At 47.2% G+C, this 27,273-nt stretch overlaps 6 protein-coding genes across 6 annotated transcripts; 2 read left to right on the forward strand and 4 right to left on the reverse strand.

The window, feature by feature from the left end:
• Nucleotides 1–117: 117 nt before the first annotated feature.
• On the reverse strand, nt 118–1,073 carry EDB91DRAFT_1055323 (DOPA-like domain-containing protein; the record flags this gene model as incomplete). Its single annotated transcript, XM_041313906.1, has 7 exons — nt 118–236; nt 291–394; nt 488–541; nt 592–670; nt 726–872; nt 924–937; nt 1,018–1,073. 7 exons carry the CDS (start codon nt 1,071–1,073, stop codon nt 118–120), a joined length of 573 nt encoding a protein of 190 aa, XP_041175845.1.
• An 845-nt stretch (nt 1,074–1,918) lies between these two features.
• Nucleotides 1,919–4,081, reverse strand: EDB91DRAFT_1238015 (cytochrome P450; the record flags this gene model as incomplete). Its single annotated transcript, XM_041321654.1, has 14 exons — nt 1,919–2,108; nt 2,163–2,192; nt 2,241–2,363; nt 2,413–2,459; nt 2,509–2,543; nt 2,595–2,681; nt 2,755–2,839; nt 2,893–3,018; nt 3,070–3,319; nt 3,368–3,493; nt 3,549–3,682; nt 3,735–3,831; nt 3,897–3,964; nt 3,998–4,081. The coding sequence occupies 14 exons, from the start codon at nt 4,079–4,081 to the stop codon at nt 1,919–1,921; spliced, it is 1,482 nt and encodes a 493-aa protein (XP_041175846.1).
• A 5,363-nt stretch (nt 4,082–9,444) lies between these two features.
• EDB91DRAFT_1238016 (uncharacterized protein) lies at nt 9,445–10,496 on the forward strand (the record flags this gene model as incomplete). The annotated part of the gene is made up of 4 exons (XM_041321655.1): nt 9,445–9,870; nt 9,944–10,169; nt 10,220–10,256; nt 10,406–10,496. The coding sequence occupies 4 exons, from the start codon at nt 9,445–9,447 to the stop codon at nt 10,494–10,496; spliced, it is 780 nt and encodes a 259-aa protein (XP_041175847.1).
• A 41-nt stretch (nt 10,497–10,537) lies between these two features.
• Nucleotides 10,538–12,235, reverse strand: EDB91DRAFT_1055420 (glycosyltransferase family 4 protein; the record flags this gene model as incomplete). The annotated part of the gene is made up of 6 exons (XM_041313917.1): nt 10,538–11,175; nt 11,226–11,353; nt 11,401–11,566; nt 11,615–11,943; nt 12,003–12,123; nt 12,181–12,235. 6 exons carry the CDS (start codon nt 12,233–12,235, stop codon nt 10,538–10,540), a joined length of 1,437 nt encoding a protein of 478 aa, XP_041175848.1.
• Nucleotides 12,236–19,298: 7,063 nt separating this feature from the next.
• EDB91DRAFT_1141813 (uncharacterized protein) lies at nt 19,299–20,250 on the reverse strand (the record flags this gene model as incomplete). Its single annotated transcript, XM_041319027.1, has 1 exon — nt 19,299–20,250. A coding segment is annotated over exon 1 (673 nt), but the record flags the coding sequence as incomplete, so codon positions are not given.
• Nucleotides 20,251–22,512: 2,262 nt separating this feature from the next.
• On the forward strand, nt 22,513–24,527 carry EDB91DRAFT_1083281 (uncharacterized protein; the record flags this gene model as incomplete). The annotated part of the gene is made up of 3 exons (XM_041315604.1): nt 22,513–24,239; nt 24,303–24,435; nt 24,468–24,527. 3 exons carry the CDS (start codon nt 22,513–22,515, stop codon nt 24,525–24,527), a joined length of 1,920 nt encoding a protein of 639 aa, XP_041175850.1.
• Between the last annotated feature and the right edge of the window lie 2,746 nt (nt 24,528–27,273).

Raw genomic sequence — 27,273 nt, forward strand, 5'->3', positions numbered from 1 at the left:
TCATCTTTATATCATTCATCTGCCTACAGTTACACCAGAACATCATAACTAAATATCCATGGAACACCACCAGACGTCGTAGAGCTAACAATTCCAACCATCCGCCAGGCCAAATCGTTAATTCATGGGTACCCTGGCCGCTTCCTTCTCGCCCTTCAAGATGCGCTCGACGTTAGCACCGATGCGACGGCGCTGATCAAGAGTATACTCGGGTTCCGTTGCAGAGTAACCAAGTTCTGTATGGCTCGATTGGTATGATTGCAAGGATGTCTTTGTGGTAAGAAACTCACTCAGACTCGGGTATTGAATGTGTACCTCTTCACTCTTCGCTGGGAGAGTGGATAGATCAAGAGGGAATGAAGGACCAATCCACGCATTCCGAATTTCATGGTCTCTGCGAGGTGATCATCAGGTATGTGTTGCACAAGCGATCCACTATACTCACTTTCTCTACAAAGGCGCCCACGCATTGGTCAGTCAATAAAACACTCGATACGCAAATGTAATTACCACTTCGCTGGTCAGCGGGTGCACGAAAATGCTTTGCTTGCAATGAGACGATGAATTGACAGAGGAGAAGTAAAGAAATACCTTAAACTTCCCCTGTTCATACAAAGGTACGAAAATACAGAAGCAAACGAGGTCGAAGGTACCCAGATCTCGTATGAACCTGACACCAAAATTGAATTCACTCTAGAGAGGGCTATGGCCTATGGGGCACTTACCGACCGGATGAGGACCGATAGGGTCGGTGTTTACACGAAATAATGGCACAGCGACAAACGCCCCATCACGCCTTAGGCGCAGGACAGCATCGCGCAAGTCCAGCGCTGCCTGGTGCTCATCAGCGTTGCGCTGATGGAAGTAAATGTCTGTCCAGAATTCTCAGCGACCACGAATTTCCACCTATGCACCAAACTCACGGAAGTGCCACTCTCTGAACATTGCGCTGCATGGGAAAGAGTCGATATTGATTATTGATCAGTGGTCAAGCCTATCAGAACTCGGATCACTTACTTGATTTCAGAGTTTACAACTGCTTCAAGGTCGGTGGGTGGATGATAGTTTGACATTATGACGATCGTCGATGAAGAAATCTGGCTCCGCGACAGCTTTTAGCTACTTGTGCTAAGGATGATGTATATGTAAGTGCGAAAGCGCCACGTCATTGAAAGCCGCTCAGAAGATTGCCAGAGACGCTCGTATTACATATGCCGCCCCTGTCTCGATAAAGGCACGAGTTCTTAGTTCTAGTCAACACACGGGTGAGGGAGTGGCAACTCAGGTAGGTTCGTGCTCAGACTCGCACACTCACTCTGAGTCCTGTAGCAAACCCCTCGCAGCAAGCGTTTGCAACGACTAAGCAATACTTATCTGGGCGCCGGGGATTGGGTCATACATGCGTCATTCGCAAGCGGAATGCCCAACAAAGAGGCGACCAACCGCCAACTGGCCACCACCAGTCTGAATCTATCTATGGCCTTGCTTATGCGATGGTCCGCATGACTTCTGGTGGCGGGACATGACGGGAAGTTTGAACTAGTCAGAAGACATCTAATGAGGGCACTGACTATTATGTTTCAGCCCATTTGAGTGGCTGCATATGCATGTCACGCAAATAACAGCCGCGCATGCCAGCAGGCATAGGCATGTTCCAGTAACTGTGTATTAACCTTCTATGGCGGTCAAGTGCATCCAGAGTTCATGTATTAACCATCATCATTTTCAGTACAAGGGCATCAACTATACACTCTACTGATCGTTTGTCCTCCTGCGTACCAGGCTAGGAAGAGATGGGCAACAATACACAATTTACATGGTATGACAAGGCCCAATACCGCGAGTCCTAGAGTGATGCTGCGTGGTTGAATTGGTGGTTCGCCTCGAACCGGTTCTTCATTGTCTCCCCAGACGTTTCTCATGCAACCTCAGGATAATTCTGCATCATCCCCTTGAGCTCTGTTTCCGGTATCCTTGTCTCAAACTCAATTGTGCACGGCTGTTGTTGCCTCGGCCCGCTCATGAACCCCATGTCATCCAACGGCTTCGTAGGATCCAGAGCAAGCTGGAAGGCCCAAAGGATAAGGGCCGAGTTGATGAACACCGATCTTTATTGGTCGAAGTAAGCTCGGGAGACGGTGTGCGTGGAAGGATAGCTTTACCTGTTCGCGATATGTTGACCGGGGCATGCACTAGATGGAATGTCATTCAAAAACGAATAACTGAAAGATGGTGCATACCGCCGACCAAATCCGTAGACAAAGAATTTTAGATCGTCTCTCAGGAGACCTTGTTCATCAATCCAGCGCTGGGGCTTGAACGCGTAAGGCTCGGGGTAGACTTCTGGATCTCGAGAAATAGCCCTAAGGCAACAACCATCAGTTCTGTCGTATCTTGAAGCACGATGCTTACCAATGATTGCCCACTACCGTAGTCCCCGCTGGAATACAATAGTTATCCTGGTGCCAAATCATCATTTGTACGATAGGTTTTTCGGACATTACTTACCCAAATCACGTCTTTGGTTGCTAGGTGAGCCAATCCTGCAGTGTGAATGTAAACTTCAGGGACACACACACAACGAAAGTACACACCGTTGGAAGCCAGGGGTCTCCATCTCAAAGCCTCAGAAATGAAGGCGTGCAGGCGGGGAAGAGATTCTTGGTCGGCGAAGGTCGGCGCTTTAGTACAGAAAATGAATTTACAGAAGAACTGCAATGGGGGAATTGAGCTACCTCGATGCCTTCCGATGACCGCATCGAGCTCGGTCCTGAACTATAGCTTGCTCCTCCGGGAAACAAGCGGCTGCCATGAGCACCGTGCATAGCGCCACAGCACTCTTTCATCTATTTTCAGTCACATGTCTTCAGAGACAACGCAACAACACCTCACCGTATTCGGTCCAGTTCCAAAAAAGGCGCCAGTAAGAGAGGCTATTTCAGCCTCTGTGAAACCAAAGATATCGCTACTCTCTAGCATATATTTCGCGAAAGAAGGGTAGATGTTTACATTGCTCTGCTGCGGAACAACTCAGTCACTTCATGCAAGAATTGGAAAGGCAATGCGTACCATTTGCTCTTTCACGCGGTTCAGGTGACCCATGTAAATGTTCTTTCTCCTCTCAAACCCCTGTTTTAAGTCTCGGCTATACCAAGGAAGGTATTTGAGCCAAGGGATCGTGTTCACCAGATAAGCACTAGTGCGGATGACTGCACCAGTCGTCCTGATAAGTTGGCTCATCTCAATGACTTCAGGATCAGTTGCAAGTGTGGGCGTAGTCTTCCCATATGCGACTTTCATAGTTGTCGTGGCATCATAACTTCACAACACAGGTGAGCAATATACTGTCATAAGCGAAATCGCTTACGTTGTCAGATGGTTCTCGAAGTTGGACGGATCATCAAGGATGTCGAGGACAGTGTTCTTCGCGTGTGACATCTGCATGGGCTGATAAGCCTCAGCTGCTTTAGGCTGGAGATGCGTATGAAGTGCTCTACATCAAGGTGAAAAGTAAGATAGGATAAGGGAAAGTATCGCGAACTACTAACCTACGCATGCGACGAAACTTTTCCCCAAATTTGGGTACAAAGGGGATGCCCATTCCGTCGCCCAAAAATTCGCCAGCAGTACGAGGACGATCAGCTAGTGATTTGCCCTGATTCTCCATGATATCTACCGCGGCCTGCAACAGAATGTCAAGCCTGGGTATAAAAACTCATGGTAGATGGACTGACTTTGTAACGGCCGATGACAACGACGTTCTCAAGCCCTGACCGAATGGTGATTAGAGGACCGTATTCGTCAATCCATTCCTCTATAAGGAGGAATAATCTGATCAGCGATAAGACACAATCAGCGTTAAAATCGATGGGTCAATGTTAACTGTGAAACTTTACTTGCGACGCGGAAGGAAGTGCCCGCGAAGTCTCCGAGCGGGAGGGGATGGTGGGAGAGGGAGGCCACTCTTTGATTTAGGAAGGTAAACCCGAGCAATTACACCTATTATCCCAAGACAAGCCGCTGCACGGAGGACGAGCTGCCACATGTTGACAGAGAGGTCCAGGTTAGGCGACCGCGCCATGGCTGATGCGGGGGAGGGCAAGGAAGGGTTGACAAATGACGACGTGTCTCTCCCACAGCGAACCTTTCAAGGCCACTCGCAAGAATCATGATTCATGATGTACTATTTACCCTGGTATCACTCGGACTTTACTCGGTTCTTGTAATCCCTGAGCCAACGAAGGACTGCCACGGATATCACAAAGACCTCGGAAACCGCCTGTAGAGCTGTTAGAGAGCGCAATTGAAGCTGAACGAGGTACAGTGTCGAGTAGAATCAAATAGACAGTCAAAGCGAAAATGCTGTGTGCACGTCCGACGGATACGTTCAGGTTGGATCTGAACTGCAAGTCGATTCGATAATTAAAGCTACGAAGGAATATATGCGCATCTATTCACAAGCTCGAGTGGTTTGAGTGCCGTAGTGATCGTACGCGAGAGCCTGCCTGATGATAGAAACTGCAAGAGTTAAAGGGAAGAAATAAGTGATTTAAGTGCTGCTCAATTCTAAAATATCGTTGTCGATATTGACACTTAACCTTACGGTTGTTGTCGTTCCTAGAACCGGTTGGTTCTGATGATTGATAGTGTGCACTGTGATGATTCGGAATTCCTAGCACGACTGTTGTCCCAGTCACAGTCCGCTTCATATGCTGCCGTCACGAAGGCCGCCATAATCATAGCCACCGACATCGTGACAACCACTGTGATCACCACTAGCACGCCATGGCCATGGGCCGATCGCATAACATGGGCGGCTCCTCCAGAAATGACAAACTTTCAATAGGACATAAATGGAATCAAGAAAAAAAACGACAAACTTATCTGCATTTAATGTCCTCTGTGAATTTTGAAAAGAACTGTAATTGTACAAAAATAAGGTATGTATGCGATTATGATAATGCCTAAGACAGGCTGACGTAAGTACTACGAGAGAGAGAGAGAGAAATTCTATATTTATATACCGCAACAAACAAAGTGAGCTGTTAAGACGCGGTGCCCTGTTAGGGCTGTGCTGGGGAGTGTTGTAACAGGGTGAGGGATGTAGGTATAGTACGAATAGCCAAGCGGTCCGCGTTTGATGAGTTTTGGTGTGCGTGTGGGCTCGTTTGGTGTCCAGGCTTAGTATAATATGATACACTTTCTCTCCTTCCTCCTCCTTCTGATCTCTCCTCGTCTCCTCCTTCCCTCGTCACTTCCTTCTTTGCCCTTACTCAGGCTTCTGTCCCTCTCCTTTCTTCCCAGTCTCCTTCTCGTTCCAGTGCGACCTTCTTGAATGCGCTGGATTCTTGAATAAACTTCGCTAGTGCCTTTATGCCCTTCTCCGTACCCAAAATTTCGTTGAGTATGATGTTGTGTGATACCTCACGCAGATGGATGCGTTGTCGCGCAAATAGTGGGCAGTCACGTATGATATGTTCTCGTGTTTGACGTGGTTCTCCACATGGGCAGAGGGTGGGTTCGGTTGGAACGAATGCAGCGTAGTATTCTCCCATGAATCCGTGTCCTGTGCGGCATTGTATAAGACGGCCGTATACTTCTCGAGGAGTGTGAGTGAAATGTTGGCGGGGTTTGAGCGTTGGTGGGAGTCGATTTGCGAGAGCGAAGCGTCCAGTCTGTGCTGCCACGTCTCTATTCCAACTCTCTGTCCATTTCTGCAAGATCCCTTCCTTGTTTCTTCGGCGCGCATTTGCATAGGTCGAGTGGTACGAGTCGTTACGTCCAGTGGCTTCTTTTGCAAGCTCGTCGGCACGTTCGTTGCCGATGATGTTGTGATGTCCTGGGATCCATGCAATTTGGACATGATGGAGGGGGGATGTGGTTAGGTAGTCTTCGATCGAGCGTCTGATCTGTAATGCAATGTATTGTGAGGGTCCGGGTGCAGCTGCATATGCAGCCTGCACCACAGAGTTGTTATCGACGTAGAAATGTAAATGGGTCACCTGGGAATTTTGCACGAAGCTGATAGCTCGCGATATTGCTCGAAGGAGCGCTACCATCTCTGCATCATACACCTCTGCTTTGGGACCCATTCCTTCCTGACCCCAGAAGACTTCTCTTCCTCTGTGATAGCCGGCCCATCCTGCTCCAGCTCTTTCCTCCTCTCTGACTGATTGTTTCGATCCGTCTGAGTAAACGAGAAGGTGCGTGTCCTCCGTTCGTAGATTACGAGCGGTTTGTATGTGCGCTTTGGCGGCTTCTTTCTTGCCTCCTCTTTGCTTGTCCGAGATCGTTAGGCGGCCGCGGTACGTTTCCTTCGTGTTTGCCCAAGGTGGCAGCGCAAATATGTTGATGCGTTCCGCGTTCGGGGATGCTCGTTTTGACAGACGGGTGAGTCTGGTCGATTTTGGTGGTTTGCGGCTGCGAGGACGGTATTTGTCGGTGGGAAGAGCGGGTGGGGGGTCAGCGAGGTTAAATTGTCGCCAGGGTTGATCAAGTCTCTGTAGGATTGGGTTGAACGAGGGGAGTTTGAGTAGTCGAGTGGCGGCGTTATCGTTTGCGTGTTCGAGGAAGAGGTTGATGGGGGGGATTGATGTCTCTATTTCTAGGGCCTTTATTGGGGTGGTTCGGAAAGCGGCACAGATATGTCTAAGGGATTTGTTTTGGACGCGGGTAAGCATGTTTGCATGGGTTTTCACGCCCGTCCACCAAACGGGGCTTGCGTATGTCATTACACTGCGGACACAAGCCGAGTATACAGTTCTCAATAGTGATTGCGAGAGACCTCTTACCGTATTTGCAAGCATTTGTAGTCCTTGGGCGATATTTTCCGCTTTGCCTGCCAGTTCACATACATTCCTGCGAAAAGAGAGTTTAGAGTCGAAATATATACCAAGCCATTTGATACAGTCACGGGGGTTAATTGTCACCTGTCCTTCGTCACTAGGCAGCAGGATAGGTGGTCGATCCGGTGCACGACGCCATGTGAAATGGATGAGCTCAGATTTGTCAATTTCCGCCATCAGTCCAGCTTCGCGAAGCCAATTGTTCACAAAAATGAACTCCTCCCGGAGTATTGCGACATTGTTCTCCAAGGATGGAGAGGAGACATATAAGTTTCCATCATCGATGTAGCATGCTAATGTGGTCGGTGTGGCTTTGTCCGGGCGTAATTCACGAGCTCGAGTTTTCGCATTGTAGGCTTCGTTTAGTGGGCTTGTGCAGATAATCGAAAGGGCCGGTGATATTGGGGATCCTTGAGGTATACCGTTTTCGACTGGTTCCGATGGTGACAGTACTCCGTCCAGGCAGATTGCTGCTTGTCGTTCGCTGAGGAAGGATTTCACCCACTTTACCATAGGGAGCGGTAGGTGCTTGTCCCGAAGTATTCGGAGTAGCCGTGTATGATTGACGAAGTCGAAGTATCCTTTGATGTCGAATGTGATGCACGACGTGACAAGTCCGTGATTACGGGCTGCTTCGATATCATGAACGAATGATAGGGCTGCGTCGACTGTGGAGCTTCCTGGGCGGCCTCCGAACTGTGAAGAAGGTACCAGCAGATATTTTGCTGTGAGATATGCTAATCTACTTGCCTGTACGCTTTCGAGGACTTTTCCAAGACATTCCTCTAGCTGGATTAGTCTATAGGCTCTCGGGTTCGAATAGACGTAAGTACTACGACTTTCGCAGAGAGGGTGGTGTAAGCCGACTGCTTACCACACGCTTACTTGATCATACTGTCATGTGACCTATCCCCTTATATTCCGCCATTTTCGTACTGTTCATACTTATCAGACTCGGGTCTCCTACCTACCATCATATATCCATTAGTACAACGCTCAAAGAATCCACAGTTTCGTCCTGTTACTTTCGCCCGATTCGTTTAGTGTTCCTTGTCGTTTCCCCGACAAGGTTTCAGGTGGTCAATATATCAAGCGCCCCCAAGTTATTATGCTCCTTCTGGTCCTTAATACATATGTCTAGCACCGCCGTAACTAGTGCTGTCTCGTGGGCGTTAGGCAATCTATCAAGCAGGACTGCTTCACATTGCTCCCCGCATGACCCTCGATGATCTTGGAGGCGCCAGCCTCGGGCACTCTACTAGTTCTCCGGCAATGGGAATCAACTGTTCGTGATCCTCTTACGCGTTCCAAACGCATGTCCTTTGTCACAATTTATTTTGCCCATAAAGACTTTCATACTCAGGTAGGATCAGGCTGGCCTCACTTCGCCCGTATCCTCAACACATTGTGACTAGATATGCATTTCGTCGTCCTTACGATATCAAGCCCCAAGCTAGTATGCTTCTTCTGTTCCTTATGTATGTCTAACACCGTGACTAGTAGACGTCAGAAAATCTATCGAGCGGTCTATTCTTTTGCTCATAAACCATATTCCTGAATGTCAAGGGGCGTGGATTGAATATTACTGGCAATATTTTGATTATCGCAGGCGACGTCAAGGGCAAGGTAACTGTCCGAATCCTTCAACGATGATGATATTTGCACCTATACCCCGAAACCACGGAAGTGTCACTCTCTGACATTGGGTGAACAAGTAACAGCCTAACAGGTGGGAAAGAGTTAATATGATCAGTATTCCGTGGTCAAGCCATTGATATTCGAACTTCCGGTCACTTACCTGACTTCAGAGTTTACAACTTCTTCAAGGTCGGTTGGTGGGTGATAGACTGACATTATGACGAAGAAAGCTGGCTCCGCAGTAGGTCATAGCTACTAGTGCTAAGTATGATATATATCTAAGTGTCGATTGCCACGACATTTAAAGGCGCTCAACACGTATTAGCATTCTAGTTTACGCCGGTTGAAGGTAGTGGCAACTCAGTAGGTTCGTGCTCACAAGGATCATCCTGAGGGGATTACAATGCGAAGATGTGCATGCGAGAGTTTATATTAGTAGTATTTCAATCTCGTCTGCTTACGAACCCACCAATATCGTTCTGGACTGCCAGATTCAATTCAAATCTCGTCTGCGCATGTGTGGTGCAGGTCGCACGCATGCGTCTCCAGAAACACTGATATTCTCTGCAGGATGGTCTCAACGGCTCTGCTGTTCATGATAGTGCTGGCTATACCAACTGTTTTACCTGCACCTGCGGACCCTGGGGGTGTCAGTACTACTACCACAGCTGTCCAGCTGGCTTCAGCAGTTGTCTCTCCTCCGTTTAGCCAGTCTTTCCAAAGCCCCTCGTCATTATTCACATCTGTCGATACAACCTACCTGTTGTCCCAGTCACCGTCTCCTTCACAGGCTGCCGTCAAAACAGCCACCACAACCGTAGTCACTAATATCGTGACAACCACGATTGCAATCACTCCGACGTCTACGACTACAGTCGTCGAGACAGTGACTGCAACAACCACTGTGACCACCACTAGCACGCCGTGGGCCGGTCGTACAGCATGGGCAGCTCCTCCAGAAATGACAGACTTATCTGCGTTTAACGTCACTCACTTCCCCAGCGGGAAGCAAAACGTCGCCATCATCAACGGCTTCTCTGCGCTTGCCAGTGACCCAGGAAGATCTGCGTATGCGCAGGATATAAACGAGTCAAACAACATCACGAACTCACAGAACGTTACGGGCTTTACCGCAGCCTTACAACTTCTTTACCCAGCGGACTCCGTTAACCCTTCCAGCAAATCTCCAGGTGGGGCCGAGTTTTATGCGACGCCATTGAACCTGAGCGATGCCAAGAATGTCACAATGGAATATAGCGTCTTCTTTCCCTTGGATTTCGACTGGGTGAAAGGCGGAAAACTGCCTGGCTTATACGGTGGCCATACAGGCTGTTCCGGGGGTGCTGCCGCCGAAGACTGCTTTAGCACACGACTATGTGGAGGCCGGGTGGTGCCGGGGAACTATATCTCGTCTGTCTATCTATTCACATTATTATGTAAAGAGCTGACCTGGTTCATAGTACGCTCCGAAAGAAAAGCAAACAAAGGCCTTGTGTTCCAATCCCCAGTCAGTCTGCGATTACGAGTATGGGCTCTCAATAGGCAGGGGGTCGTTCCACTATAGCAGAGGCAATTGGACGAACTTGCGCCAGGACGTCGTGCTCAATACACCTGGGAAGCAGGATGGGACGTTCACTTTGTTCGTCGACGGGAAGCAGGCGATAAACCGGACAGACATATTTTATCGTGACGCACCTCAGCAGAAAAAGAAGCCGAAACCAAAGACCGCATCCAAGTCTTCCACGCCGCCAACTCCACAGCAAACACAAGGTGGTCTGCTGGGAATTCTGGCGGCGGAGACTGGCTACAGCACAAGAAACAGTGCAGTCAATCCTCGTCACTGACAGGATCTCTCTCTTGAGTAATAGTACTAGTGATTCCAGCGATCAACAAGCAGTCGGCTTCGTTGGGCTTTTCTTCAGCACTTTCTTCGGCGGGCACGGAGACGGCTGGGCGACTCCCAAACAACAGTATACGTGGTTCAAAGACTTCGCCATGACGCGCAACTCCTGATGGGATCTTGACCTATCTAAAGAAATCCTGTCCATTCGCAATCAAAGAGCTACCCCGAAAACGATCCATACCGAAAAGGCCACCAATAACCCTAGAACCGCAAACATCACGAACCACATCCCCGTTCTTGAGACTGGTCCCATAGATACCGCCTCTTGCAAAACTTCCTCGAGTGACTTCGCCATCGTCTCCATTCCGAACATCCTCTGGGCACGGTCCCGAGCTCTCTGCGAGAGCGCCTTCCTATCCTTCTCTGAGAGATTACAGATTTCCTCTAATGCTTGAGCCCACACCGATGGCTCGGGACGGTAGAGCCATCCCGTCCTCTGATCTACCGGCTGGTCAACAATACTCTCCGTGGGGCCACCGCTGTCGCAGGCAAGTATTGGCAGACCGCATATCATTCCCTCCACCGGTCCAATTCCGAAGTGCTCATTTGCTGGGGTATATAATAGAGCGACTGTAGATTGAGCCTGGAGTAGACCCGAACGCTGAGCAGTGGTAAAGTTTAAGAGGAATAGTATATCTGGCTCATTCAGGGTTATCTTTGGGAACGACGGTACTGCCACGCGAGATTGCAACGGGGTGATGACGTTATAAGTGAGACCACTGAACTGTGCAAGTTCAACGAGAGATTTTAGGGTTCGTATGTTATCCTCTAGACGAGGATCATAGCCACCTGGGAGATGGTCAGTTACGAGCTCGTACAATAGCTTGAACTCGACCGACCGGCAAGAACCAGTCTCACGTCTGATGTATTCGAGTCCTTGTTTCGCAGTATCGCAAATGCTTCTATTGCCAAAGCAGCATTCTTCTTCATCTCAAACCGGTTTAGAGATAACAATGTTCGCCGTTGCCTTCATCAAGATTATTAAGGTATTAACAGATGCAGAAAAAAACTTACGAGACGACTTGAACGATATCAGGATCTAATGAGTCGACCGGTGAAATATAGGCTTCGATATTAATTCCCGGATAGACGACTTTCAGCTGGTGTCTAAGGGAAGAAAAGTGCGATTTGGTCACTCGGGCGGTAAACTTTGAGTTGGCGAGGATCGTGTCAGACTGTCCTAGATCTCCGGTAAGTGTGAATTCCGGATAAGTAATGGTACGCATACTCGTAGTAACCTCCTCTAGCCAATCCATTGGGAAGCGATAGATGGATTTCAGGATACTGACATTAATGTTCCGCCGACCCTCTACAAAGGCCCCATTTGCGAGCAGCTTGTCGGGAAAATGGCAGTAGAAAACGACGCGCTTTCCACAGAACATTCGGAGGAAGGGTATACAGGTAGAGAGTTGATCGACAAAGAAGACGTCGTATTGGTGCGCTGACGTGCGCATAAGGTGTATTGTGAGGTGCAGCTGCCTTGCATGCGCGAACATGATATGAAGCTTTCCCTGTATAGACCGAGGTAGCGGTGGAATTACATGATGGACGCGCAGTCTTCCTGTGCAGGAGCGCTATATAACGATGATACAATAAGCGAACGAATATTTCCTGACGTACCGTCTCTCGTCTCGTCAAAACAGTGGTTGGGGTCGTGGTGAGATGTGTATATATCCACGGAGTGACCCAAGGATTGTAAACCCAGTGCAGCATCTACAACCAGCCTTTCGGCTCCTCCTACGTGTCATATGGGTGAGTGGGACGCTATATTCAAAATCACCATGACATACACACCGATTCCTAAGTCAGGATGAATAAACGCAACGCGCAACTTTGAGTTTTTCGCCATCGTTCAAATTCGACGAAGTAACTCGTGTATGCATTGTGTCAAGCTCGTGCCAAGAGTCGAATATAAATGTGACCCCTCGTGACTTGCCTGTCACGCTCCTCTTCATTTGACTCTATGTGCCGTGGCGACCTCAAACATACATTCCCTTGTTCCTGGTGCTCGAATCAGATAGAGGCTTAGTGATACTCTGACTGTCTTGTTCGTTTCTATGTGCTAATATAGAGTAATCCTGCAAGGTCTGGTGAACTCAGATCAACTCACGATGATTCCAAACTAACGCACTACCCGCGTCTTCGCCGCCTTACAGTTACGATTGTCCTTCGGAGTCGTTCGAGTACCTGTGTCTGCGCTGTTGGCGACGCCGATCGTGCACAAAAGCTTATAAAATCGCCTTTTTTGCCCTTGCACGTTTTAAGGACGCCATACCGACACTGCTACGTATCATCAGATTCATAGACTCTTTGAATGTAAACAGTTTGTTGAAGTATCATCGCAAAACACTCATTCACGCCTTGGAACTATTTGGTGGGTGCAAGCTAATGCGCCTAGCTGGTAGACTCGTAACCAGCACCACTCGATTTTGTCCGTGGTAGTATACGCCAGGCTGGTCACGAGCCTACCTAGCTGGCCCATGGGTTCAAAGGACACAGGACAAAGTTGCTGAACAATCCTCAATCAAGCCTAAAGATGACTCACCAGAGTCCGAGTGAGATGCTGAGTGTGACATTGTTACGCTCAGCGTCGTCAGACGTCTTAGCAGTAATCAAAAGTAGTCGAAAGTCTAGCTAACACCCTAGTGTTAGAGTCGTGCAAGTAAAGCAGTGATATTGCAGGCCCTGGTCTGCGTAGGTCAAGTTAAAGAGTACAAATGGTAAAGACGAGGTATATATAAAGGTATTGAAGAGGCGAATGAATAATAGAAGCGGAGCTTCAATAATAATGAGCCAATGAGAAAAAGAGAAAGGGAATCGTACGATAGAATGTTCTAGAAGTACACGTAATAGAAGTGTGACAAGTGAAGATGTGAAATGTGAAGATGTGACAAGGTGAAGGTGTGAAAAAGGGGAACTGTAACATTACCCCTGTTTTAGGCATATTTCTGAGTACTACGAAGAAGATTTAAAGATGATGTGCTCGTTTGTAGGAAGAAAGAATATTGGAAGCGTTACCCATTTGTCTCTCTGTCATCCATTCGTTCTCAGAACTCGGGAATCCCTTCCATTTTACGTTATAGTATCTTTGTGAGGTAGAACCTCGGTGACTGACGATGGCCTCTATCTCTTGTTCCTCTTCTCCATCAATTAGGTCAGGTGGTGGTGCGACGAAGTTAGGACCGTGAGTATCGTTTTCTTTATACGGAGATAAGAGAGCAGCGTGGAAGACAGGATGAATACGCCATTGTGTAGGGAGTGAGAGGCGGTAAGTGACTGGGGATAGAACATCGGAGATGGTGAATGGTCCTTCTCATTTAGGTGCGAGTTTACGATTAGGGTATCTGAGGTGAAGGTTCTTTGATTTGAGCCAGACTTTGTCGCCTTTATTGAATGGTACGAATTTAGAGGTGATACGTTGTTTCATGGTGTTGCGCGCTAATTCATGAGTGGCTAAAGCTTCGTCACGTGCTTTATTGAGGATGAAGAGACGTTGTTCGACGTTAGGGATGTCGCTCTTGGGATGTAGGTCTGGTAGGTGTTTGGGTGATAACCCATCATAAGGTGAAACAGTGAAGTACCGCGAGCGGAATGATGTCGGGAATTATGGACAAATTCTGCGAGAGGGAGCATGGATGCCCAGCCTGTCGCGTCGTTGGCACAAAAGATCCGGAGGTAGACTTCGAGCTCTTGGTTAACTCGTTCGGTCTCTCCATCACTTTGAGGATGAAACGCAGTGGAAAGGGAGTTCTTATATCCGAGGAGTTTTCCGAGTTCGATCTGGAATCTAGAGGCAAATTGGGGTCCTCGGTCAGAGATAATTTTATCGTAAAGTCTGTATCTAGAGAATACTTTGGAAAGAAAATGTTTGCAACGCCTTCAGCGTCTATAGTTTTGTTACATGGAGTGAGAATTACCCCCTTCGAAAGGCCATGGTCTACCACGACCATGATGCTATTGAAGCCGTTAGAGGGGGGAAGGTCGGTGATGAGGTCAGTGGAACAGTGAGCAAAGGGTCGGTTAGATATAGGAGTGGGGATAGGATAAAGAGGAGGAGTTGATGGGTGTGTATTAACTTTGTTCTGTTGGCAGATGCTACAGCCGTCAATGAAGTTCTTTACGAAGGTGGAAAGGCCTGGCCACCAATAGTCTCGTGAGAGAAGTTCTTGGGTTTTGTATTGTCCTGGATGGCCGGCTGTGGGGGAGTCGTGATGAAGGGAGGTGATACTGTGACGAAGGTCGCCGGGTGGTACATAAGTAAGTCCTTTATACGTAAGGATGCCATCCGATAGTTTCCAATCAGAGAGGGCGGAGCATAGAGGAGGAGGGATAGAAGGGTTTTGAAGCGCGTTGAGCGCTATCTGTACTACTGGGTCGATGGAAGATGAGATACATAATTGTTCAGAGAGAGAAGCGGAATTGATGAACATAAAATCAGGAAGAAGTTGAATACTGGTATTGTCCTTTTCGACACTATCGTCAGGAAGGTGATCCGATCTACGAGAAAGAGCATCTGGAATAGTTAAATCTTTGCCTGGTACAAATTTGAAACGTATATCGAACTGAGAAAGGAAAGTTTGCCACCATGCTTGGCGTCTATTGAGGTCTTGTACGTCACGGAAATAGGTTAGGTTTTTGTGGTTGGTTTGTACTTCGACCGGGAAAGGGGATCTGAGAAGATAGTGGCACCATGCTTTGAGCGCACGAATAACGGCGAGAAGTTCTTGGTCATAGATCTGATAGTTTCGTTCGGCGGGGGCAAAGGATTGGGAGAGATATGAACAGGGGAGCCATTCGCCATTTGGATCTTTTTGGAGGAGTACTGCGCCAGTGGTGTATAGGGAGGCGTCAGTGGCAATGGCAAAGGGGGAATGGCGATCGGGAATTTGGAGAATAGGGGCTGACGTGAAGATGGTCTTCAGTTTACGGAATGTGGAGTTGCGTTCTTTGTTCCATTCGAATGGCATATCTTTCTTCGTGAGATCTATGAGGGGACAAGCGATTATGGAGTAGTTAGCGATAAAGTGGCAGTAGAAGTTAGTGAATCCGAGGAAAGATCGGACTTCTTTGACTTTCTTTGGGGTTTCCCATTCCGAGATTCCCTTTAGTTTAGCCGGGTCCATAGCTACCGATCCTGGTTTAATGATCATGCCGAGATATTCTATTTCTTCTATGTTGAAGGTGCATTTCTCCGGTTTGAGGTAAAGACGGTGTTCGCGAAGTCTTTCTAATACTCGATGAGTTCATTTTTGGTGAGTATCAAAATCGTCTGAGAAGATTAGTATATCGTCCATGTAGATGATCAGCCATCCTTCTTGGATCATATCTCCGAACGTGTCGTTCATCATAGATTGGAAGGTGGCGGGAGAGTTGCACATGCCAAAGAACATTACCGTTGGTTCGAAGAGTCCCCTTGCCGTTGCAAACGCGGCTTTCCATTGGTCAGTCTTCTTGAGTCGGACATTATTGTATCCCCAACGGATATCCATCTTGGTGAAGATCTTCGCGTTTTTTAGCTTATCTATAAGATCAGAGATTAGTGGGAGCGGATAATTGTTCTTAACTGTGTGTTCGTTCAAGTAGCGATAATCTTGGCAGGGTCGTAGGGAACCGTCTTTCTTTCCGACGAAGAAGAATGGAGATGATTGTGGCAATTCGGAGGGAATGATAGTGCCTTTGGCAAGGTTTTCATCGATGAAGTCATTCATGGCTTTTTCTTCCGCGGGGTTAAGTGGGTAAATTTTGCATTTACGCGGTTCGAAAGTATCCTTGAGGTCGATTTTATGGTCGAATTTGCATTCTGGTGGGAGGGTTCTGTTAGCTACTTCTCTGAATACGTCCTTATATTTTCTGAAGATTTCAGGTATGAGTTCTTTGAACGTTTTCTTCGATTTGGCGGCGTCTTGGGCGAGGGTTTGAGAGATGTTGTCGGCTTTCCTGACTAAGGTTCCACGGGTCGAGAAGTATTGGTGGTCGGTTGGGATGTGTTCATCTGTGAGAGGGGATTCAAAAGTTTCATAAGTTCCAATGACGTGATCGCCTTTGCAGTATGCGATCAGGAATTCGTCTGGTTCTAATTCTTCTTCTGTGTCGTCAGCAGGTTCGGGATCTAGGAGTTTAGGGATTTCGGAGGAATACGGAATACTTTCCACAGCAGGATCCCATTCCTCGTCAAGGGATTCTTGCGTGTCGAAGAACGTTTGTTCTTCTTTGTCTTCGACTTCTTCTATGTATTCGCAACGTGACTTCTTCTTTCGTCCAATTTATCTGAGGGTTTTCTTTCTTTAGCCAGGAAATTCCTAGAATGACGTCCTCTCCTCCTAGAGAGGTTACAAGGAAACGTCTTTTCATATGGATTCCTTTGATTTCAAATGATAGATTACAAGCATGCGTGATCTGACCTTGCTTGTTGAGTGTCCCATCAACATTCCTAACTTTTATTGGTTTACTGAGTTTTTCTGTGGGGATGGAGTTCTGTCGTACGAACATCCAGTCAATAAATTCCCCTTCTGCTCCACAGTCGATTAGAGCTGCAGCTTCGGCAATGCTAGAGTCAAAAGTTAAAGGCAAACGCATAGAATTAGAGTCGCCAATCGATTGTACTACTAGTCCGATTCTAGGAGATACTGATGCCGGTTCAGTCTCCTTTAGGCAAAATCCTTCTCTTCCGTCTTCTTTGCCTGGCGTGCTTTAAACGCCTTCCACTCCAAGAACTCCTTGTAGTCTTCATCGTCATCTTTGCTCGCCTTCTTGGTGGCGGTCTGAGTGCGTGGTGTAAACGCTGGATGGTTTGTGCAGTCTTTGATGAGGCCTTTCTTTCCGCATTTGAAGCAGAGGCCATTCTTTCGTCTGCGCTCTCTCTCCTGCGGGGTTAGGTAGGCCTTCTTTACTTGCCTCTCTTCTTCCTCTCCTTCTACTTCTGTCCTATCTATGTCCATAGCGTAGGGGTCTCGGGACTTGTAGTTGGTAGGTGCTGTAAGACTACGTCGCGATTCTACTTCTAAGGCTTTTTCAAGCCATGTATCGATGGTAGTAGGTACGTTTTTGAAGTTAAGTATGGTGTTTACGATTTCTTTCTTAAGTCTGTTTCTAAAGAACATGATTTTCATACTTTCTTCGGTAATGCCTGTGTCTGCTAAGATGGTGCGGAATATGGAGGTATAAGCGGGAACACTTCCTGTTTGCCTCAAGGTGGAGATGCGACAGATCACTGTGTCCACGACGTTCTTTGGGTGAAACGTCTTCTTGAATTGTTCGAGGAAGTTTTCGAACGTTCCGTACGCTTTGGTAGCGCTAGCGTCTTTGAGCTGTCCTTCCGCCCACTTAGTGGCTTCTCCTTTGGTCATGAGGGATAGGATGAAGACGATCTTCTGTTTGTCTATGGTGTAGACGGAGTCGTTGATATCAAGGTAGGCTTCTACCTGTAAGAGCCATCCTTTGGCGGCGCGGGTATCGCCATTGAAGGCGGGGAACGTTGCCGATTAGTTTGGCCATGTTGTTGTTGTCTTCTTCAGAGGATTCAGAGTCTGATTCGTCTAGGGGGGATTGTTCTGCTGGTGGAGGAGGTGTGCGGGCTGGAGGAGCTTGTCTATGAGCTGGGGGGAGAGGTGCGTGTGCAGGGATAGGTGAGGCGAGTGGTGTTTCTGGGAAATCATTGTCGACGTAAGATTGGGTATCGAAGTCCCAATGTGTTCCTTTCTTGGCTGCGCTGTTTCTAAAGGTTCTCCACTGATGGACGGTGAATAAGGTGCTGTCCGAGTCTGGAGCAGTCCAAGTTCCTAATAATGCGTCCCAGGTGAAGCCGAGGTGCTGTTTTCCGTGGGTAGCCGTTATGACTTATCGGGTAGCAACAGCAGTAAGAACCGCGGATGCTAAGTCAAAGGTTCGTGGTGGTGGTCGTAGTCGAGGACGGGCGGTCTGAAGATTAACTTGACCTTTTGTTACGCTCAGCGTCGTCAGACGTCTTAGCAGTAATCAAAAGTAGTCGAAAGTCTAGCTAACACCCTAGTGTTAGAGTCGTGCAAGTAAAGCAGTGATATTGCAGGCCCTGGTCTGCGTAGGTCAAGTTAAAGAGTACAAATGGTAAAGATGAGGTATATATAAAGGTATTGAAGAGGCGAATGAATAATAGAAGCGGAGCTTCAATAATAATGAGCCAATGAGAAAAAGAGAAAGGGAATCGTACGATAGAATGTTCTAGAAGTACACGTAATAGAAGTGTGACAAGTGAAGATGTGAAATGTGAAGATGTGACAAGGTGAAGGTGTGAAAAAGGGGAACCGTAACAGACATGGGCACCGGAACTTTCTGTGGTATTCAAACAAGGAGTTGGATGCTCTCGCGATCTGAAGATAAGTAGTGGATCCCAATGCTCGTGAAGGGCTGCAACTGGCCACGGGTTTGCGCAAAAGGTGGCGAACCAATCGAGGTAGGGGAGAAGGGGCATAATAATATGCTTGAGGATCTCATTGGATCTGATGGGGCGCGTGTTTGGCCGAACGCGCTGGGACTGTGCGAGGAAGGTGAATAATGGCTCTGTTAAGTTCAACATGTGTATATACACAGAAGGAATTGCTCACCTCCGAATCACTAAGAGCACGGCGAGGTACTTTGCGTCTGCTGGCGGGTGCTAGACGCTTTAACCAGATTTGGGGCGCTGTGCGACGTGTCAAAAGGCAGAGCGACTATAATGATCTAGAGGAACGGATAGTAGAGGAAGATGCGGATGTGGACTTGATGATGATCTCGACGAAGACGGTCAAGGCATAGTCTAAGTACTGCAGGTAGCTAAGGGGATTATGTCGACTACAGCCGTGGCGAAAGTATCAGAATGTCCAGGCCAACTTTATTACTGCAGTGATTATATTAAGATGTGCACGTCATGGACTTCACCCCAGTCTAGATGAGGACATCCTCAATGCATTGGGACATATATATAAATTATACTAAGCAAAACAGAAGCGGAAACGGGTTGTATAAAGTTCCGTTGTGAAACGAGTCCTATAAGTCGACGTGAAATGGAACTACACTCGTGACAGTCCTGACACAATAGATACACGAACCATATAAATGAATTAGACAGGAGGATAGCAAGGTATCAAAAGAAAAGAATGAGCCTAGAGAAGCAAGCAGCGAAGGAGCCTGTATTTCTACCTGATAGTATACCTAGGTCACCTTTCTGCGGTGCCCCAAATGAACTTCACGGATATGACGCCACATGCAGCCGCGCAGCATGACACAAATTGAGGGGTGACCTCGCTTGCGATAATTACATCCTTCCCAGCAGCATGCAATCGATGCGCCTTGGCACTGAGGAAGATGTATGAGGTGCCAATGCTGCTTTAACTCGTCCTCCGTCCCTTTATGTCTGCAGCATGTGTCGTCGTTACGCAGCCACAGGCAAGTGGGTGGGAAAGATGAGGGATGTTTGATTGGACATGAGTCGGTTGGTAGCTGCGACTGGCTTGGGGGGGACTGAGGGATGACAAAATTCTGTCGCTGATGTGACAAGCTAGTATGCTCCGAGATGTCATGTGGGGGTATGTCAGGTTCAGGGTTATATGAATTGGGCATGATGTATTGCGAGAAGCCATGAGATAAGACATCAGTCCTGCCCCATGGGTTGTCTGACGCTGACGTCCACAGGGTAGCACTAGTCATGGCATTAGATGTATGCAGGGGGCAGAAGGAGCATACTAACGTGGGGCTTGATATCCTGGGGACAGTGAAACACATATCTGGGGTAGTCAGACCGTATTGCGAGGACGCGGTAAAACTGTGGTCCTTCATATTCTGCCTGCGTGCGGGAGTGATTATCAGTAGATCGTGGTGAAGGGCATGCATTTAAAGTGCGTACCAGGACGAGGCCATTTCAGAAGAACTTAAATTCTTGAAGCTGGCGCCTTCTCGGCCATTGAGGGTTGGTGGATTATGCGAGGAGCCATGATATGAGACACCAGTCCTGCTCAATAGATTGGTCCACAGGGCAGCACTAGTCACAGTGTCACATATATGCAAGTGATAGAAGGAGCTACTAACTTGGGGCTCGAGATCGTAGGGACGGCGGAACGCATAGCTGTGGTGACCACACCATATTGCGAGGACATGGGCCAAGTGTGGCCAATCAAATTCAGTCTGTGTATGAGAGTAATTGTAAGTAAATTGTGATGGGGGACGTATATTTGGCATGCATACGAAGTCGAGTAGTCGCTTCCCATTTCCAAAGCACTAGGGTTGCAAAAGCTGACGCCTCCTGCTAGACTGTCGAGGGTTGATGGATTATGCAAGGAGCCGTGATACAAGATAGCAGTCCTGCCCGATGGATTGTCCGACAGCGACGTCCGCGGGACAGCACTAGTCATGACATTAGATGTATGTGAGGAGCGGAAGGAGTATACTAACTTAGGGCTCAACATTGTAGGGTGTCATGAATATTACCAACTGCATCTAAATTTCGATTATCAAACCCTAAGTCACCTTATCCGATAAGATTAGATTAGATAGATCCCTGATAAGATAAGATGGATAACCGATTAACGATCACTATCTTTACATCACATCTATACTATATCGACGTCATCCATCTACATCGTAACCCTAGATAACCGAACTCATCATATCCTTAGAAGTCCTACGATTAGGCAATGGGTTACATCATAAGCATCTACACGCCTCTATGATCAAACCATAACCGAGAGTCCCTTACGAAGTTATCTCTCGAAGAATCCATCATCCCTTCACATCGCACACCTTCATTTCTCATGACACGTTAAGAGTTACCTCTGTCATTCATCGAACCCCTTACATTAGAACCTGTTGCACAGTTACAGCTAAACCCTAGATCCCTATCACAGAAGCATCGCTCATAGAGAAGCATGTTCATTACCGAAGACCCTGGAGAACCCTTAGATCCGATCGTACCCGATACATCTCCAGATCCAGATCCTATCTAGATCCTTCAATCTAGATCATCAGATCCTATCTCTAATCGAGATCCTTAATTACCGCTCGAGACTTCTTGTCACAGAACTCTCTCACACCCTTCTTAATCTCCGTCTACCCTGAATAGAAGCAGTCCCTGAGAACCCTGCTTAATCACCGATACCCTTGGCCCTATGAACCCTTTACCCTTCTCTTCTTGTAGTTGATTGGTTGATAAGACGCCCTATACCCTAGGTGCAATGTTATGACCGAATATAGTTATATCACATACCTTTCATACTCAGATAGCTCTGCTCCAATAGTAGTATATAGTCTAGGTCGTAGTCAGTAAGTACTCCTTAGACTTAACCTCCTCGTTTCTACGTTATCGTAGGGCCTAGACGTTCCCTCTCAATTCTATCTCGCTTTATCCTTCTTCAGACTGAGTCCTGTGGTGTGATTGATCTCCAAACACCTACTAGTTAGGTTAAGGGACGTTGGTCATAACATTAGGTTAAGTCTTCTTTACCACCCGACTCGATTGTGTTCGCCCTCTTGTACTCCAACCTTCGGGCGACTATTAGACGACGCTCCTATCATCATCCTTCGCACGATTCTATTTGTCCTTCGACACTCGTATACTCCATCCTCGCAAGAGACGACGATCCGACTTTCGAACGGCACTTGTGTCGATACCCATCCTTCCAGAACATCGGCTGTTCTGCTGAGCTTAGTCTCGCGGATCACGTTTTAAACCATCTTTCCCAGACCGCAGCCCCGCACTTCTTTTGTGCACATTCCCTCCCCTAAGTTAGTAGAAGTAGACCAGGCCCTGCCTTACTGCAGCCGCCAGTCTATAAGGAACAGTGACATATAGGTCCTGTATCCGTCGCCTTGAGTGCTGGCCCAATACCTGCCTGCTCAACGCTATATCCTAGAACCCATTTCGTAGAATTAGAGAACGGCACTCGCGAGTGTAGTAACAGTATTGCGTTGGTTCTCACGCATATTGTTTACCGCATTCTAGTATAAATTACCATAGCCTTTTATCTTAGAACCTAGTTGGCCAAGAAGCCGGCAACTACGTTACTATACGGGCTTAGGTCGCCTCTCTATTATCATCTTCTTTTTCGGTCATATCTTACGAGATCCCTGACAAATCAAAATATACTCTGTTGAATAGGATTCCGGAACGCAACCGGCAACATGAGATATTCCGCCCCTACCATTGATGACTATGAAGAGCTAGCTTCTCAAATCAGAGAAGGCTTTTGCTTTAATACGCATCATGCAAAGGGACCGCAAATCACCCATTGGATAGGTGTAGAATTTGAGGACGGAGAAATCTCCTTCCAAAGCCTTTGCAAGAATTGTGCTAAGGCAAACAAAAAGACTGTAGACACGTTCCGAATTAGGTGTAGAGGCGCAATGGCTGAATTGCCATCCCTCGCTATCCGAACCGCATACGTCGACACACTCCCATCGTCACCTAGATCCACACCATCATCATCGCCTACATCATCTTCTCAAACATCGCCGTTACTGTCATCGAGAGAAATGACAACCCAGTGGCCCAAGATTGCCAACGTACAAAATCCCGAGCCCAAGGTTGCTCCGAAACCCGTAGTAGTCGCGCAGTCCGTAGGACAGAAGATACGCGACGAGCCGAAAGGCAAAGGGAAAGAAACCCTTAAAGAAAATATCAGGATGTCATCGGGTTCCTCTAAACCTAAGGAGTTGACTGGTACTCAGAAACCAGAGAAAGTAACATCTTCAGAAATCAAGAAGGAAACCTTCGCAGAAGAAATCTTGAGAATAAAAAGAGGTTACGGAATCAAGGACAAGACCACTGAAGCGACTAAAGTAGAAGTCGTGGAAGTGGAAGTCGTTGAAATAAAAGCAGTAGTCCCTGCTGAAACAAAAGACGAGAAATCGGAGACAACCGATGAAACAAACAAAGGACCAGTCGATTCTGGTTTATCAAAATCACAAATCAAGAGACAGAAACAAAAGGAAGCTAGATTAGCGAGAGCTTCCTTAGTGAAAGTCTCAGAGCAGAAACCTACTGCCGAAACAAATAAGGAGCAGATCCTCCCTGCTTTACCAAATGAGAAGACGGAGCATGAAACCGTAGAGAAGGTTGCAAAACCTATCGAAGAGTCGTTGTCCGACCTAGATAAAATAATCGCAGAAAACATGCTAAAACGCGCTATGGAAACACTAGAGGCGCTTAGAGTTGCTGAACGCCGAAAGGCCGAGGAAGCAGCAGAGATACTCCGACAGATCAAGGAGGTCTCAGAGGTTGTTATGCCACCAACGATAGAAAAGGCAATGGGTGTAGTCCGTAGGACAGAAGAGACATCCAAGGTTGAAATACCTATTGAAATAGAAAGTGCAGTCCGTAGGACAGAAGAGGCACTAGAGATACCGGTTGAAAGTCCGAGGACCCCAAACATCTTATACTGTTCCCCACGACGAAAGTCTGAGCCATATCCCGAAGGCAAAGACGAAGTCCCAGAGAGCTATAAAAGAACCGAAGATAGAGATCGTCGAGAAGACCAGGAATGGAATCACCTGGCAGTAATAATCCATCCCACGATGAATAAGAATGCTCGTGGTGCAATAGAGGAAGACTGTCGAGAATTCCTGGTCAACGATGTAGACCATTACATCCTATACAACGATAAAGATGAATCATACCGCCTTAAGCAAAAAAGGAAGTTCGAGGTAGATTCATGGTTCACCACGGCTTATGGCCGCCTAATCGCTCAAATGGACGAGTGGAACGATGCCCCATGTACTTGGGATGAAATAGAGGTAGAGATGCCTCTCCAAAGAACCATCTATGAGAAGAAGGAGGAGCTAGCCGAAGTAAAGGCTGGTAAATCAAGGGAAGAACCAATGGAGGAAATAACGACCGCTGGTGTAGAGGAGTACGTGATCAGAATCACTCCCTCACCATGTCCGATCCCCAGAGTGTTCCTACCAAGACATAGGTCCTCTGAGAAAACTCAGAAGTCGCCAAACGAGGCGCAAAAACCGGTTAAGCCACCGGTAGAGAAAAAGGCAAATCCTATCCCTAGGGCTTTTAAACCGAAAACAGAAAAGAAGGAGAAGACCCCAGTCACAGTCTTCAAATTCAAATCCAGAACCCTATGTAGAAACGGCCCGAAGTGCCGATATGGTTCTCTTTGTGCATTCGCACATCCCGAAAGGAGTAGTCCCTCCTTTAAATCAAAAGACAAGATCGGTGTAAGCCCACCAAAACCAAAGGCAGTTCCGTCTGTAAAACCAAGGATAGTAGAAAAGAACGTAGACCGTAGGTCAGAAGAAACGTTCTCTATCAAAGGGTTCTCTATCAAGGGAGCAGCAGAACGAGAACGCAGAAGGAAAACTGCTAAAGAAACCAAAGTAAACTCAAAGAAAGAGATTGAGGAAATAACGCTGGAAGGTCTAGAAGCGTTATTAAAAAAGCTTATCGCAGAGAAGGCGAAGCAACCCTCAAAGGAATCTACGAGTAAGGGTAGTCCTCCCCCTAAACAAAGGAGTGAAACACCGAAACCGAGTATCGAGAAAAAGCTATATGCTATAGAATGTAAGACCCAAGCGAAGGGCATTCAAGCTACGCTTATCGAGAGAAAGGAAGATGGGAAAAGGCAGTCGATTGCCATGTTTACGAAACCGATGACCGACAACGAAGTCGCATACTCAGCAGAAGACAAAGATTTGCTCTCGATATATAGAGCCCTGCAAGAGTGGAAGCACATAGTTGAAAAGTCACCCCTACCAGTGGAAGTCATCCTAGACTCACGAAACCTGGAAAAAATAGACAAATTGCACACATTGACTAGACGTCAAGCTAGATGGTGTTTATTCCTAGCGCAATTTAATATCATATGTCTATCCAGGAGGCTAGACCACAAAGGGGGGGTAAAATCCCATATCGTATCAGAAAACTCGAACAATTTCCTCATGAATACCACCTTCTTTAAGGATCATGCAGCAAAACGAGGCCATACTCTAGTCCATAAGATAGAAAAAACGCTCTTGCTAGTCATCGCAGAGTGCAAGGACAAAGACACCGAAGTAGCTAAAGTGATCAAAGAAAAGAAACTCGAGAACGTCCGACTAAGAAAGGGACTAGAAGAGTGGAATTCAGAAGAAAATCTCATCCTCCACAGAGGACTGGTATATGTACCAAAAAGAACGGATTTGCGCCACAGTCTATTGGATTTGTACAAAGGTTCCGCCCTTGGTCCTCTAAAGAGCTTGTTGGAAAAGGTATCGCAGAACTATTGGTGGCCAGGCATGGCGCATGAAATTAATGCCTATGAAAAGAAAGACAAGGTTGACGAACCGCTTAGCGCTGTATTCGCACCTAAACCAAGTCTTCAGAAATGGGTTAGATTCCAGGAACCAAAAGACGTACCAAAGAAACTCTGGCAAGCTGCAGACTCCGCGCGCCATGACAACGTCTTCACTCCGCGAATAATCCCCAACGCCGCACCAATACCCTCCGCACCATCCGTTCCCAGGGTGATCTTAAGTAGAGAAAGAAAACCAGAACCGCAGTCACAATCCCCAAGTAGAACGTCCAAGGATCAGAAGCTATCGCCGAAAAAAGAGACATCATGGAATGAAAAGAGAACAGCGTTGAGAGAAGAAAAATTATACGAAGGTTTCCTTAAATGGAAAAAAGAAATCTCACGCTCAATCTAGACAACCATATCGATTCGCGAGGACACTCATCCTTAAAATGGGGGTAATGTCATGAATATTACCAACTGCATCTAAATTTCGATTATCAAACCCTAAGTCACCTTATCCGATAAGATTAGATTAGATAGATCCCTGATAAGATAAGATGGATAACCGATTAACGATCACTATCTTTACATCACATCTATACTATATCGACGTCATCCATCTACATCGTAACCCTAGATAACCGAACTCATCATATCCTTAGAAGTCCTACGATTAGGCAATGGGTTACATCATAAGCATCTACACGCCTCTATGATCAAACCATAACCGAGAGTCCCTTACGAAGTTATCTCTCGAAGAATCCATCATCCCTTCACATCGCACACCTTCATTCTCATGACACGTTAAGAGTTACCTCTGTCATTCATCGAACCCCTTACATTAGAACCTGTTGCACAGTTACAGCTAAACCCTAGATCCCCTATCACAGAAGCATCGCTCATAGAGAAGCATGTTCATTACCGAAGACCCTGGAGAACCCTTAGATCCGATCGTACCCGATACATCTCCAGATCCAGATCCTATCTAGATCCTTCAATCTAGATCATCAGATCCTATCTCTAATCGAGATCCTTAATTACCGCTCGAGACTTCTTGTCACAGAACTCTCTCACACCCTTCTTAATCTCCGTCTACCCTGAATAGAAGCAGTCCCTGAGAACCCTGCTTAATCACCGATACCCTTGGCCCTATGAACCCTTTACCCTTCTCTTCTTGTAGTTGATTGGTTGATAAGACGCCCTATACCCTAGGTGCAATGTTATGACCGAATATAGTTATATCACATACCTTTCATACTCAGATAGCTCTGCTCCAATAGTAGTATATAGTCTAGGTCGTAGTCAGTAAGTACTCCTTAGACTTAACCTCCTCGTTTCTACGGTATCGTAGGGCCTAGACGTTCCCTCTCAATATCATCCTCGCTTTATCCTCTTTGACTGAGTCCTGTGGGTGTGATCTAGACTCCAGACACCTACTAGTTAGGTTAAGGGACGCTGGTCATAACACAGTGATCCACAGCCTCGCGTCTAAGATCGTGAATGATGGCGAGTAGGTCGGAGATGGTGAGGTTCAGTACCACCATGTTGAGAATGTTTCGTTGATAGACGCGTTTGGGTGGCCTCAGTGACACTGCCTTGGATTCGTAAGTGTACGCCGGGGTCTTCTGAGCTAGTTGATTCTCGATTGGCTTGGGGGGTT

Source organism: Suillus paluster (assembly GCF_016628075.1).
Source record: "Suillus paluster strain FC165 chromosome Unknown EDB91scaffold_37, whole genome shotgun sequence".
NCBI classification, from domain to species: domain Eukaryota; kingdom Fungi; phylum Basidiomycota; class Agaricomycetes; order Boletales; family Suillaceae; genus Suillus; species Suillus paluster.